The sequence below is a fragment of the Hirundo rustica genome, chromosome 8 (assembly GCF_015227805.2).
Source record: "Hirundo rustica isolate bHirRus1 chromosome 8, bHirRus1.pri.v3, whole genome shotgun sequence".
NCBI lineage: Eukaryota > Metazoa > Chordata > Aves > Passeriformes > Hirundinidae > Hirundo > Hirundo rustica.
This window is the reverse complement of record NC_053457.1, coordinates 14820033-14834635: the sequence shown is the minus strand read 5'-3', so window position 1 is coordinate 14834635 and position 14603 is coordinate 14820033. Positions and strand designations below refer to the sequence as shown.

Genomic DNA, 14603 nt, shown 5'->3' with positions numbered 1-14603 from the left:
TTCCAATGAAAATGCCTGTTTCTGGTTTGGCACATGAGCGCCTTGGGTACTCCTTGTAAACTTGGAGGGGGTTTTTTTAATCAAATGTTTCCCCTGGAGGCAGCTGGAGACAAGCCTAAGGCAACCAGGTTCTGATCCTAAAGGAAATTTCCCAAAGCTCATCATGTGGACTTAAAAATGAAAAATAGGACGAAGCCATGAAAAATTACAACTTTGTTGTCATTTTCCTCTATCACATCTTTCTTGGAGCATATTATAGACTGAAATGGTTCTTTTCCTGGACAGTAACGTGTGCTGGGGAATTTAATAGAAGTGATATTCAACAGGTTATAAATAGAGTCCACTGAGGATGATTAATGTGGAAGGATGTCAGAGTATAAAACACCTCTTATATTTATAACAAAATATAACAAAGCTACAGCTTTGAGCTATTCCCTCAGAGGGTGGACAGTATGCAGTCGAGGCACAGGGCAGTGAGAGAAAAACTCACATCAGTGTAGGTAGGCTTCACCTCAGGGTCTGTTTTCTCAATCCATGGCACAGCCTTCGGGAGCAAACCGCCCCAGAGCTGCATGCAGCGCTCCTGCTCGAATGGAGGCATCAAAGAAACGAGACTGCTGATTTTCCTTGAGGGAGTCTCTGCTGGGCCTGAGCACATGCAAGCCCTGGGAGCTATGATGACACCTTGTTCTCTGAGCTGCACTGAGCTGGCCCAGTAGAGCCAAACAGTGGCAATCGTGTGCAATGCAATGAAATTATCCAGCCTTGAGTAACTGATTCCTAATGCAATAACAGGGATGTGATGAAGTCTTAGTTCTTTTTGTTTTTAGTGTCACATTTCTGCAGAAACCTTTCATTAACATTTTCCACGTGTAATGCTTTAAAGCTTTAAAGACTGCGTTCTTTCTTTGTTTTGTGTATTCAACACCTCCTCTCCATTCCAGGAAAAGGCTGCTAAACTGAAAACACTCCTTTCACTTATTCATAGTTGTCTAGTAAATGCAAAGTTGTATTATTTGCATGTGTCCATAAATGACTGTATAACCTCAGACTGAGAAAGATGTACACCCATCTGAGTGATCCTTACAGAAATTCAATGCATTGCAAATGTATCCATAAATAAGAAGAAAACAAGAGGGATAGGCATAGCGATACCAATATCACTGCATCTCTTAAAACGTGCTTGGTTTAGTATTCACGCTGCTGATTATAAAATGAGAAGTTTCTCGTACGCAGGCAGTGAAATGCTTTTAGCACGTGACCATTTTATAAATAAAGTAAATATAGACTTCTGAAACATTTTAGTCGTGATCTCATGGTTTTGTCATTCTCTGGAAGTAAAAATATTGACATTTACCAAGCTGTTTGTTCCAGCTTTCTGGTCTCCTGCAGTTTATTTATATAACAACCTTATCGATGAGCCTCTTACTCAGCTCTCTAGGTTTAACTGAGTTGAGTCAATTTGCTACCACAGCTTCAGGTCGCTGTTACAGAACAAGCAAGACATCCTAATAAAGCTGTAAGCGTGTTTACTCAAACATGGTATTGATTTTACTTGGAGAGGGAGAAGCTAGTGCTTAGCATGGTGTCAGGGAGGATGAATTTAACTGCAGTTTTTCATTGTCATCTGTCATGGTTGTGAAACACTAAGTGAAGCCACAAGAGGATAATTAGAATTGCCAGAAATTTAGCCCCTAAAATCAGTTAACCACTTGAGATTTTTGTAGTTTAATTAGTTTTTATTAAAACTTTCCTCCAGTGGTATAGTCAGGAAGGATTTTCTAATGTTCTTTCCGGTGAGCGATTTCAAGGTTGCCACTTGTTAGATATACATCTTAAATGACCATTTTTACGGAAGGGTTGGTAACCTTTTTTCTCTCAACTGTAATTAGCCTGGCACTACAGTTCTGTACAAGCACAGGGCCATTTCATTTTAAAGGAGAGAAAAAGAGATGTGTTTCTGTGCATATACATTTGTAGTTAATAACATATATATGCATGTATGGAATCATTTTTACAGTAAATTTTGAGAAAGTGCTAAAGTGCTTGAAGGTTGAAAGAAACACAGAGTGTTTGAAGATGCTTACATTTAATTTGTCTTCTATACTGTAAGTCTGATGTGTCAGACCTCAGAGCCAAAAGACATGAAAACAGAAGCCAAATCCCACCCTTAATCAAAAACGTTTCCATTTAGAATAGCCAACATTTGGTTTGATAGCAGTGGGCAGGGCCTCTGGCTTACCACAGTTCTTGGCTGTAATATCCACCATCTGCCACAAAATTAAAAAAGGAGAAACCTCAGCATGTTGACGTACGGTCGTGCAGTGACTGTATTGCAGAATCGACTGATGCCAACATCTTTTACAAAATCTGGGGTGGCTGCTTGGCTCTTGGCAGCGGCATTGCCAACCACCTGATCACTACTGACCAGGCTCATGCTCCAACATTGCTAAAAGACCTCAGAAAAAGCCCCAGTCATATCAGCTATAAGGCTTTACACTGACTGGGTAATGTTTCTTGAAAACGGCATCTTCCCACACTCCTGGCCTGGAAATCTAGTGGGCTCACATAAAAATAGATGAGCGTCCCAGCAACTGTGGTAAACTCTGTATATGAACAAGAGTGTGAAAAGGTGCTTGCAACTGTCCCCATGGTGGAATAACACCATTTTTAAAAGTGCAGTTCACAAATTAGGCTGTAGAAATTTTAAACACAAAAAAGAGGGGTCAGCTAAGCTGATCATGATCCTTTTTGTGGTTAGGACAATTTTTATGGTGAATGGCCTGGCTAGCATAGATTATATGCTTCAGGGTTCAACTGGAAGCAGAATTGTCTGGGAACATCACATTGCAAAAAGGTTTTGAGGGGTTCTGACTCATGGTCAGCTTGTAGTTGTTTATAATTGATGCATTTGATAATTGGATTTTTTCAGCTTTTCTCTCTTGTATTAAAAAAAAAAAAAATTAATTTTGCCATGGGCATTTTCTAAAGGTTGGAAGTGTGAGAGAAACTGCAGAAAGACGAGTAGTGGGGGAGCTGGGTGTCGGGGGCTATAAATGGATTTTCAGCCAGCATTAGTAATTAACAGTCATTAAAATTAATTGTCAAGTGTACAATTTGAAATGAAACATTTGGCTTCAATATGAGCTGTTTTTAAGTGTTGTTAAACCATTACTGGAGCAAACCAGAACTGTTTTAAATCTCTGCTGTTGGACTCCCACATTCCTGCCCAACTGCATTAGTGCTAAGTGTTCATTCAGAATTACCAGCAATAATCTGGAAATAAAACTTTCAAAGAAATAACTGATTTCAGTGACATTGCCTCTGAAATATCTATTTTGCTAGAAAATTATCTTGGTTGTCCTTTAATGATTTTTAAGTGCTACTCTAAGGAGTAACAAAGTGAAGACAACACCTTTTTTGTCAGTCAGTGGACGGTCTTGCTGTGTCTTTTCAAACTTATACTGACTTCCCCAAAGAGATTTGAGTTGGTCTCACTGAGGGCCTTGGTTTGGGTCTGGCTGTGAGGCTCAAGCACCACTTGTGGCACTTGGCTTACAGGACTTTCCATGTGATGGGGAGCACAAAAAGAAAAAAAGCAACTTCACTTTTCCATCTCTCTTTCTGTTTGCGGACCTAACAATTACAAACGTTGTCTTCGGGAATATGTAGTAAGGAAGGTGGAGATAATAAAGATTAACTCGCAATTATTTCAGGCACACTTTTCAGAGCAAAGTGATTCCAGAGTCGCTTTTTTTTTCTACTGAGCAGAAAAGAAATAATTAGGAGCCAAAAATAGCTCTTGGTGAGTTCTAATCACTTCTATCATCTGAGAATGCAAATACATTTTGTACCGCTCCATGGTTTAAAGCAATTTTGAAGCAAACTTGTCTTTTTTCTAGGAAGATAAGTGGGATGAATTGGACCCAGTTCCAAAGAAGTTCTCACCATGAGTAGGTGCAAGGTGGTTACTTGGCTATCTGTGTTTGTGAAGGACAAAAGGCATCCCAGTCTACTCTGAAAGCTTACCAAGATGGCTCATTGCATCGAGGTGACTTGCTAGACATCCTGCCACTGTCTTTTCCCTTACTCCATGAACAGTGAGCATGTTGGATAACAGGACAGGAGGCAGACGGGAAAGCCTCGAGTTTGGCTCTTGCCTTTGTGTTCTAGCGTGACAAGAGTGGTGCACAATGCTTGCAACACCATCCACAGCTTCAGCAGTGCAGAAGTGCTACTGCAGAACAGCGGCAGTTAGAACGTGCTGAACAATATTGCCTGAAGTTGTTTTGGTAAAATACTTGAAGTGAAGCTGTTTGGTGTAGCCAAAATTTACTGCTGCTTTCTGCACTCCATTGCAGCGATAGCCAGGGACCAGTTCAGAGCACTCAGAAATTATGCTGAGCTACTTTGGTATGTGCTGGGATGATCTAGGTCTGTGATCCCAGGCCTGTGACACAGGATCAGAGTTCAGTCCTGCCCTTTTGGTCTCTGAAGTTGTAGGAGGAATGTGAAGTAAGTCTGAAGCCATGTTCGCTTATCTTCTTGCATTTCCAATCATGGCACCTTAAGAGATTACAGCCTTCAGCTGCTTCTCATCTTCCCTCCACTGCCCTGCTCCCTGGTTGTGGCTGCTTGAGTGCTCACTAACGCACTTCATTTTCAATCAGCTGGGTTAGCAAAGATCCCCTGCTCAACAGCTACTGTTTAAACTGCTCTGGCTCATTTTGACAGGGTATCAGGTTATACCAGCAGCAAAGCAGCATGGTGAAAAACACATGGGGGAGTAACTTCTTCAGCTGGAACTCAGATCTGAATCCATGCCTTGAGAGTGTGACTCATGGGGTTTGCATCACCGTGCCTTATACACTGGGGGAGGCAAACTCTGAATTATATTCTGACCATGTTGCTTTTTACTGCATTAACTAAAAAGAACATTCTGCAGCTAAGGCAGCCAACCTGATAGAGCTCTTTGCTTCTCTGCTCAAACAACACTGCTTTCTGGTGTTCCCTCGGGGTCTGCTTTGCCAACTGCCTAGTCTTACTGTGTGATGTAGTTCTGTTTGTGATATGTGTGTTTGTATTGTCATTCGATGCGATATTGTGTCAGATACTGCTATTTCCATTTCATCTATGAAACACATACCTTTTAAAAGAAACTCAGCAGACAAGAGAATGGTTTGAGGGCAAACTCCCCACTGCAGTCTCTACACATCTCATGTATGACAGCTGTACTTAATGTCATTTCTGCAACACTCTTAAATCACAGGGATCTCTCATTTCTATCTCCAATTAGAACAAGGTGTTTTTTCACCTGACTCTGCTTTCACTTAGATCAGAATAAATAAGAAGTAGCTTCACTGAAGACAAAAGACTCACACTAACTTGAAACTGCAATGAGCCTGGGAGGTGATGACAGTGTCAGTCTAGTTGGTACTGAAAAGCAGTTCGTGTTTTATGGTCCTTTGCCCTGTGGATTTTCTCATCTTCATGTATGTTTGATGCCTTGATCATAAATGTAGAGGATAGTTGTCCTTTCTTGTATAAACCTCTCTCTGAATTCATGCTCTGCACAGAACTGAGCCCCATGTTTGCCTTTGGAGACCTGCCCAGTGCATCTTCATACTTACTGAGTCAGAAATGGACTGTCTTAACAGCCTCATTTTACATATGGTTACAACTTGCTCTCAAGTTTTAACCACCCAGAAGCACACTGGCAAGCTCCTGCCTCCCAGGCAGTTTAAATTTAATGATTGACACCCTCCACATATCCAAGAAAGTTTCTCCTAAGAATGCATGTTAATTTAATGGAGAGCAGACCATTTTCATCTCGTTATTCAGAAACGATCTGATTTCTGCCAGGCATGCTGTTTGAATTTCTCAACTGTTACCCAGCTATTGCAGCTGGACCATCCTGCCACAGCTGTGTTGTCTGTCATCCCTGACTGCCATCAGTGATAGCACTCACAGTACAATTTCTTCCTGTTTCAGATTCTTATCTTTGTATACAGATAACTCCTGTCTTCTTCACTTGTGCTTATGGACTTACCTTTTGTTGGTGAAGGAGTAATTTTTTTCTCAGGTAGTGTCAGTCAATATCTGTGAAATTCCAGCCAATATGTAGTTCTCTAGAAAAGTATTGATGTCAGAAATATATGGGTTTTCTCCTTTTTTAACTAATCTGCCTACTCTCTGTGGCCTTCCTAGTCTAATGAAAAGTGTTTGATTTATAGATTTTGTAGTTCAAACTCTTCCTCAATTTGGTGCAGTTTAGAGAAAACCCTATATCAGTTAGGATTCTTTTCACTATCAGTCATGACCAAGAAGCCAAGATAGATATTGGTAATTCAAGAAAACAGGTCTTTTGCACACCTAGTATTATCCTTCATTAATTTAACCTTATTTTTCTTATTTTACGTGATATTTTATCTCCAAAGAGCAGACATCATTGCATAGGATGAAATATTTTTATTCTCTTCTAGAATTACGCTGTAGTGTACCACAAAAGGAAATACTTAAAAACGGAGCACAGGTTAAATTACAGCATCACAATACAATGTGGAATCTTTTCCCAATAGTAACCCAGATGGACAGAGAAAGTGAATATGGAAGCAAGCTAGCAAAACATACCAGCTTTGAATGAAAATTTGTAATGTGTCAGAAGTTGGTAGTTACGAGTTTTACACAGTGCTTTGCAGAGACATGGTTTCAGGACTGCATTTGTACTGTCAAGACCCAAAGCCTGAGCATGACAGAAACTTGAAATGGTGGATGAAATCTTTAAAAAGAACATCTTTCAGCTTGCTAGAATTCTGATTTTCTTGGGCAAGTCTCACTTTCCTTCTGTGATTGGGTGAGGAAGAGAGATACATCTGAAACATATTAAAAACAGGATAAAAGTGAATAAAATATTACCTCTAGAATGACAAGAGTGGAGTTTTAAATTATAAGATACTAAGTTTGCTTCTCACATCTTAAAAACCTCTTCCAAATTTAAAATACATGTTTCACCTCTGCCAAAAATTCTGTCATGCTTTTGATCACAATAGCTTCAGCCAAGACAAAATGCTTCAGAAATGAGGGACTCAATCCATAGCATTTCTGGTGTTGGTTGTGCTGAACTTCTCCAAGTGCCTTTTTAGGATTGCTTGCCTCTGTTCATTTAGGAGGTGCTCAGGTTTGCAAAGCGCTCAGCTCCCGGTGATTTCCAAGCTGTGCATGCCAGGCTGTGGCAGCTGAAGCTGTGAACCACGTGCCCTGATTCTGGGAGGCGCCTGGTTCTCTGCACACTTTGCTGTTTAGGGGGGGATGGATCTGCACATGCTTTGGGGTACCCACTGTTGCTGAAGTTTTAGGTCAAATGTCCCATTATCAAAGACAGCAGATGTCATCTAACTTTCCTCATCAGGTAAAAATTTTTCACCTTTTTTTGCACTGTCAGCGCCTGTAACTCTGAATATAATGTTTCTCTATTACGTGCCTTTCTCTGTTTTGGAGAAAAGCTTGCACACAGTTGTGTTGTGGCTGTAGCCTGTAAGAAGAGAGTAACAACTCTCTTCAGCAGGGAAAACTGCTTCTTTGTTTTTAGAATGTTCTTTGGGGAATCAGGGGTTATCTCTATTAAGAAGAGAGCAGGAATTCTGTTAAAATCATTTGGAGAGCACTAATAACGATCAGTCTTGATAATCTTCAATATATTGGAAGCAACCAAATGGAGACTTCACAAAGAAATAGCAGCAGCACCACTCTAGCCCTGCAGGTCACTCAAGTGCGATTCTCAATTTAAACTGGCCGGCTGCAGGGGTACTTACAGGCAGCCCAGTATTTCAGTGCTTTGCCCTGGAACAAACTGATACACTCAAAAAACTAATCTGACCATTTTCTTCCTTCTCTTTCTCTCCCACTGTGTCCCGTAGGCTTTCTGTCCCAGCTCGTCTATGACCGGCCGGTGACTGAGTGCATCCGGGCTGGACATTACGCAGCCAGCGTAATTATCAAGCGCTCAGGTTGCACCTTCCCAGAGAAGCCTGACTTCCACTGATAGTGGTGAATTGGAGGGATCAAGAGTAACTTCTGTGTTGCCATGGGATTGCTGCCTGAATTTTTCCTCTTGCCCTTTCCTTACCTTTCCAGTACCTGCATCAACGCTTCTGTACTTCTGTTCATTGTATTCTAAACAAAATATATATTTCTAGAGTGTTTTCCATTTCATACATCTACCACGTCTCAGTAGTCTTAACTTTTGGGAACAGTGCTAAGTGAAGTTTATTATCTCATCCATCAGGAAAAAGTGTTCTCTTTACACAGTTTCCAAGGAAGTCCCGTTTAAATGACACTGCTGATTAACACCATTAAAATACTTCTGTTGAATTATCTAGTTTGTATCCAGCTGTGGCCAAATCCTATTCAACTTAAATGAAATCAGACCTATATTCATAACTTAACCTTATAAACAGGGAGTTGTTCTATCTATCTAATAGAGCCAGACCTGTGTAAAAGAGTGGTGTAAATGTCCCAGGAATTTCCATACATATTGGAATGTACAAGATCTGGCCATCAGATAGTCCAGCTTCCATGAAAGTCCATCACTGTTTTGTCAATAATTTAAAGACCTGATCCACAGTTGTGATATCTTGTATTCAGCCGTCTTGCACTGATGGCAGTAGCTTTGGGTCTGGCCACTCTTATCTGTCAGTACATCTCTAGGTCTATAGGTACAGTCACTTTTATCTGTCAGGTGAGCTAGCAGATAGGTACTTTCAGTGATTTCAGGGCAGATGCATGAGTTGGTGATAAAAATAAACATACAGATAGGTCCTATCTCCTCCATGTGTGCTTTCTAGAGGCTGCATTAAGGTACACATAATGAAAATGAGGTACAGAAATATTTATGCAGGATATATTGACAGGATATGCCAAATGGAATCTCTGAAACGCACATTTTTAAACTTTTAATTTACTTTAGATAATTAAGCAATATGGTGGATTTTGTTTGTATTTACAGTATTCAAAAAGGTGATCTGACACTGCATTCATTACTTTGCTATGTAATTTGATACTGATAAATAAAAAATTGTCATACAGTAACTCCTGGTTTTGTTTTGGTATATGTCTGTATTTCTTCTGTGTATTCTACTGAAATGGGAACAAGACATGGGTGCTTAACTCACAGTACGTGCTAAATCTCAATGTTTTATACGTGACTTTCAGTGTCCAGGTGGGTGTTCAAGGGTGATCTCAACAGTAAGGAAGAGAAGGAACATCAGATTGGTGTTTGTACCACAGAAGAGATGAAAAATTAAAGGCTAGGGTTCGCCAGAGAATGCTAAGTCAGTGCAGGGTTCACACTTTACTGCCCAGGATGGAACAAAGGACACACAGAGACTGAATGCTGTAATTGCAGTTTGTGTATCGGAAAGAGCACGGGGAGGAATCGAGGTTGAGATCCCAGTTCCCTTTGGTTTGGCCCACTGTCCAGTCTGACACATTGGACAACAGGCTGTGTCATCTTAGAGATCACCTGGTGTGGGATTCCTGCAAGTGCATCAGCCAGCGATTGTGCAAATCCTCGCGGCTCCGTGGAACTGCAGCGCCGCAGGCACAGGGCACTGCACGGTGAGTCCCTCCCGTTCTGCAAGGCTCTGCCTCACACCTGAGAAAGGCTCTACGTGCAGGCCTTGTCTCTGCCAACCTGCTCACCAACGGCTTCGTGCAAGTAAGGCTGGTCTGGTCTCATCATAGTGCTACTCTCAAAAGAGCTTTAGGCTGTACATTTCTCATGTTCTAGCATAGGTGAGAGGAGGAGAAATTAATACGTCGGAGTGGAAGTAGAATGGCAAACAAAATTCTGCAATGTGCATGGTCTTCAGGCTTTATGGGTTGATCAGAAGGATGTGACTTTTTGCATCTTGTAGTTAATTTCTGATTTTTTAACTTGATGTATCCATGTGATATATTTTAATTAAGAAAAGCTGACAGGCTGAAGATGGATGTGTTGCAGTCCCTGCTTTTAATATATGGTCACATATGCCACACCATGCTTACTGCATGAATTTGCCTGTCAGTAAGGAAAACCCCAATGGTTTGATGGTTAAATTTGCTGTTCCTCTTGCTTTACACCCATGACACTTTCCATTTCTTTTGAAACAACTTTACCAATGTCCTGGCCTAATAGTTATGGCTCATTTAAAGTGAATGAAAGTATGTAAAAATTGTGTACCTTACCAATTAAACCAGAAGACACTTGTATACTGTGAAGAGAAGGAGGATATGTAAAGGCAAGTAGTCATAGCATTGTGGAGCCTCTTTCTCCTTTCCTTCCTTCCTTCCTTCCTGCCTGCCTGCCTGCCTGCCTGCCTGCTTTCCTTCCTCTCTTCCTCCATTCCTCTATTCCTTGTTTTCAGTTCAGGACACAAGAGAGTCGAGTCAGAGGTTCTGTTCTGAGCTTTTCCACTGCTCTGTTCAATGAGCTTGGGCTCCTGACATCTGGCTTTGAGTGTCAGCTACAAAGCATAATTTGAAGCCAGTGGGAGTAGCTGAGAAATAAACTACTACCCAATTCATAGAAGGGCATCAGAGTCTGACCTGCTCTATTTAGCCATTCATTATTTCTCCAATATCTGTCAATGGATATTTTTGGATGCTATATAGATACTTAGAAACAGATTGCTAAATCATGTTAAATAATTTCAGGTTGTGCTGTCAGATTGCCTGATGATTTCATTTTGGATTTTTTGCAGGATCTGTATTCCTTTCCTTCTTCTTACTGCTGAAGGGGGGGTTTATCTATATAATGGGTAATGTTGTCACCCTTAATATTCTCTCTCACAAATAGCCTTCCTCTGTCTTCCAGATTATTCTGCACAGAGGTGTGTTAGAAAACTGGGCTTTCTGAAAAACAACATTGAAAGAGTTGTCTTCTAGTGATGTGTGCCACAAATCCAATACGGGAGGACAAAAGTGACTGTCACTGAACTTGAGCCATTATTCAAACACAGCGTTTTTACCTGGGTTACTATCAGGAAAACAAATACTGGAAATCCATTTCCCACTACCCAACAGCCAAAGCATCCCTCACTTGTATAAAGCTTTCCTTTTGCAGGAAATAAAACTGCATCTCCTGTGCCCCACACTGAGCATTTTAGGCTTGTTTGAATACCAAGTGGGCAGCAATGCTGCTCAGATTAACAGGCCCAGTATTCCGAAAGCCACATGCCAAATGATGAGCTGGGAAGCAGGAAGTAAAGCTTGTGCTTCTGTTTCTGCAGGTGATCCACTGTGTAACTTCGGGCAAATCACTTTCCTCTCAATCTCTTTCTATCTGTATAAGCTCAATTAGATGGTAAATTTGAGAAGTTCAAGTGGTAAGAATAATTCAAGTAGGGCAGTATCAGCCATATCTCTGCCTGTGCTCATTGCTGGTTTTTTGAGTATTTGAATGCTCTGTTTTATGTGTGAACTAATGTAGAGCTATTTGTTTACCCTTGAAAAATAGTGCTAGCTGTTCCTACCTGTGTGAGGGTGAAGATAGGAGAGGCAAAGGAGGGGAAAGGGGAAGTAGAAAAAAGTGAAATATGAAAGTGAAATAAAATATGCTACATGAAAATGACAATAGAAATGCACACTGTTTTAAGATGACAAGTCTGGGAACAATCTTTAATTTAAAGGGTCTTATCCACAGTTTTCATAAAGAAATGTTAATTGAAAGTGTGATGACATGTTTGAGATTTAAAGGAAATCATTCTGCAAAGGATTTATAGCAATCACAGCTCCAGAGCATTAGGATTACAGATCCTTGTGCTGTTCCTTTTCAGTGATCATGTGATTGGCCTGCTGTTAAATATAGCTCCCATTTAGCGAATTGAGACAGGCATGGGAAAGGTAGGGAGAGTTTCCCTTTAACCAGTGGGATTTCAGAGGTGTTGGAGATTATAAAATTCATTAGTTTTTACATAAGATCAAAGGGAAAGAGGAAGTCTTAATTTGGGCACCAACTGCTACTGTCTGAAAGTCTTGCAGATTAACTGAGAACATGTGCAGTGCTAACTGCTTGTGTTAGAGCATGAGACTATTGTTTTATATCTCACTAACTCATTGTTCTCTTCCCAGAGATAATTCTCACACTTAAGACCTTCAGAGATAGTTATGTCTATTGTGAATAGTTCAGCAACCAGCTGGCTCAGAGGTTATTGCCTAAGCATCTTTCCCTTGGTCTAATCCCCTGCAAGGTTTTTTTCTGGGCAGTGTTATTAATCTAAAATGACTGCTAACTGACTCCTGTGTCAAACATTATTCATTATGTGCTTTAAATGCTTCCTGCAGAGGCCAAAATAAATTCTGCTTTTTTAAAAGCAGACCACAAGGAGTGCCTATGTAGGATATTTCCTAAAAGATTAGACTCAAAATGGCCGTTTAGATGAGGAGGGGGAAAAACACTGTCTTCAAAATAAAGCTTCATAATTTAACCAGGGACATACAAAATGGACAAACCTCAGTTACCAAAATCCACTTTTCATATAGAATTAGCTATAACTTGCTCCTGTGAAAGAAAACATGCAGCCTTGCAGGGCAGGAGAAATACTTTTATGAAGACATGGAATAAGTGTCTTATTAGAAAATGAAGACCTAACAAACGAAATTTTTAAAAACAGTAATTCTTTTGTGTCTGGGGTTTTTTTCAGGTGTCACCAGCGTCGGCATAAAGCACGAGGGGTTTTTTGTGTCAGTGACACTGATGAGCCTTGCATGTGTAATGGCAGTATGGGAAGAGAGACAGATAGATTTGAATAGCAATAAGGTGGGTTTTCTTCCAGTGTGAAAAGAGCATGGGATTCATGTGTGCTGAGATGAAGTATAGCCTTGCTGCACAGTGCAAATATTTAATGCTGTTCTAACTACCCCTTGGTTATTGGAGTGTGACAGTTAATAGCCGTCAGCTGCCAAACGCAAAAGTTAAAAAATGAAGCCAAGTCAAACTCAAAACCTGCAAATCATAAATGTGCTGTAGCTTAGCAGGCAGATCATCTCCAAAGTTTAGGGTCGTGTCGACCCGAGCTGCCTCTCAAGTGAGAGAAGGATCGAGTGCATCTGTCTTCAGGTCCTCGCTTTGCCAGGTACTCACGGGCAAGTTCTGGCTGGGCTCTCTGCCTCCCAAGGCCCTGGCACTCCCGAGTGACATTTGGAAAGGAGGTTTGAGTAAGGGCTGGAATGAAGAAAAGCAAAGCATTATCATTATTCCACATCAAATAAGCCAGCGGTGCAGTGTAAATGCATAAAAAAATGGAAGAGCTCCTAAACTGAGTGTGAGAGAAATTGTGTGCTTAGAAAGGCTCCCTGTCTGTGGTGCCATGGAGATGGTAACATTGGTGTAAAATATTGCCCTAAAAGAAGCATTACTGTGGAATAATAACAGCATATGAGAGAATATTTCAAGAAAGGTTCCGCTTGAAAATCGCCTCTCATTCTACCTATTATTTTTCTTATCCATGCTAGAAGTAACACTTCACTGTACCTAAAAATTGCTCTACTTGGAACATACCTATTTTTTGGGTCCCTGGGAACAGTTACATTTCCTCATCCCCTCTGTATTTGCTGACTGTTCCTCTGTGGTGGTAATTACCAAATGTAAGCGATGAGGCCATGCTGCCCCAGCTACACAGAGGACAAGCTCCTCCAGAGGACAAGGCAGAGCTCAAACACACCTCCTGCCCCAGTTTGCTTTATAAAAAGAGGAGGTTTGGGGTTTTTTTAAGGGGTGAGGCAGCTGCCAATCACAGTAGCTTTTTTCAAAAAATTAGATTGTTGCCATATCTGTGGATCAGTGAATTATAAATTAAATCATTGATCTAACTTTGGGATTCATTTTCAGAGATAGTACTTATTTTGGGGTCTATTAATGTCACTCAAATTACTTGCAGAATTTCCAGGGTTCTTCTATCAGCCTCTCACATGGACAGACCTATTTTAGTCTGGCCTGTCCTAAAGCATAGCCAGCTGCTGTGGCTGTCTTGCAGGGTAAGGACAAAGCTTCCCTATTTGTCTCCCAAGGTCAGTACAATAACAAACACATTTTATGTCTGATAGTAAAAAGCTTTTGTCGGTGCAACTTTTGCATTCCGTAGAGGGTGACAGATCTCACAAGATGAACACTCTGGATTTGGGGAAGGCTGTGCTCCAGATACGGGGTGTTTTGCATGTAACACGAATACGTACCTAATATATTTCATTGCCTGAAATAAGCAGTAAAACAGCCTTTTGGGACTTGATGTTTATTATGCACCACAACGTTTCAGGACAAAGCAAGAAACAAGATTTTAGCACATAACCCAGCAAATTCAGCTTGGGAGAGGAAGAAATTAATTTGGAATGACTTGTCATAGTGTGTTTACTATAGAAATTTATGTGAGCTCAGAAGTTAGCCCTTCTACCCTGCAGCAGCAGCAGCAGCTTAAATTGGGCCATGGGAATCTCACGGAATAGGAAGTTATTTGAGTTTCCCTGAGGCTCAGAGTTCTGCCCTGAAGAAAGCCTCACATATTGTTGTCTCAGAGAAAAAAAGATAATTGTAATGTGCTTGGGTATTAACTTGCACAGTATCAGCTACA

The 14603-nt window shown here is 40.8% G+C and overlaps 1 protein-coding gene across 2 annotated transcripts in view; it reads left to right on the top strand.

Annotated features, from left to right (window-relative positions):
- ADK (adenosine kinase) overlaps nt 1-9087 on the top strand; it is a 273051-nt gene extending 263964 nt beyond the window's left edge. For both annotated transcript variants that reach the window (XM_040070582.1, XM_040070583.1), the window contains exon 11: nt 7917-9087. In XM_040070582.1, coding sequence (XP_039926516.1) covers nt 7917-8041 — 125 coding nt within the window. In that variant the 3' untranslated portion in view covers nt 8042-9087. The remainder of the gene's footprint in view (nt 1-7916) is intronic.
- Nucleotides 9088-14603: the final 5516 nt, after the last annotated feature.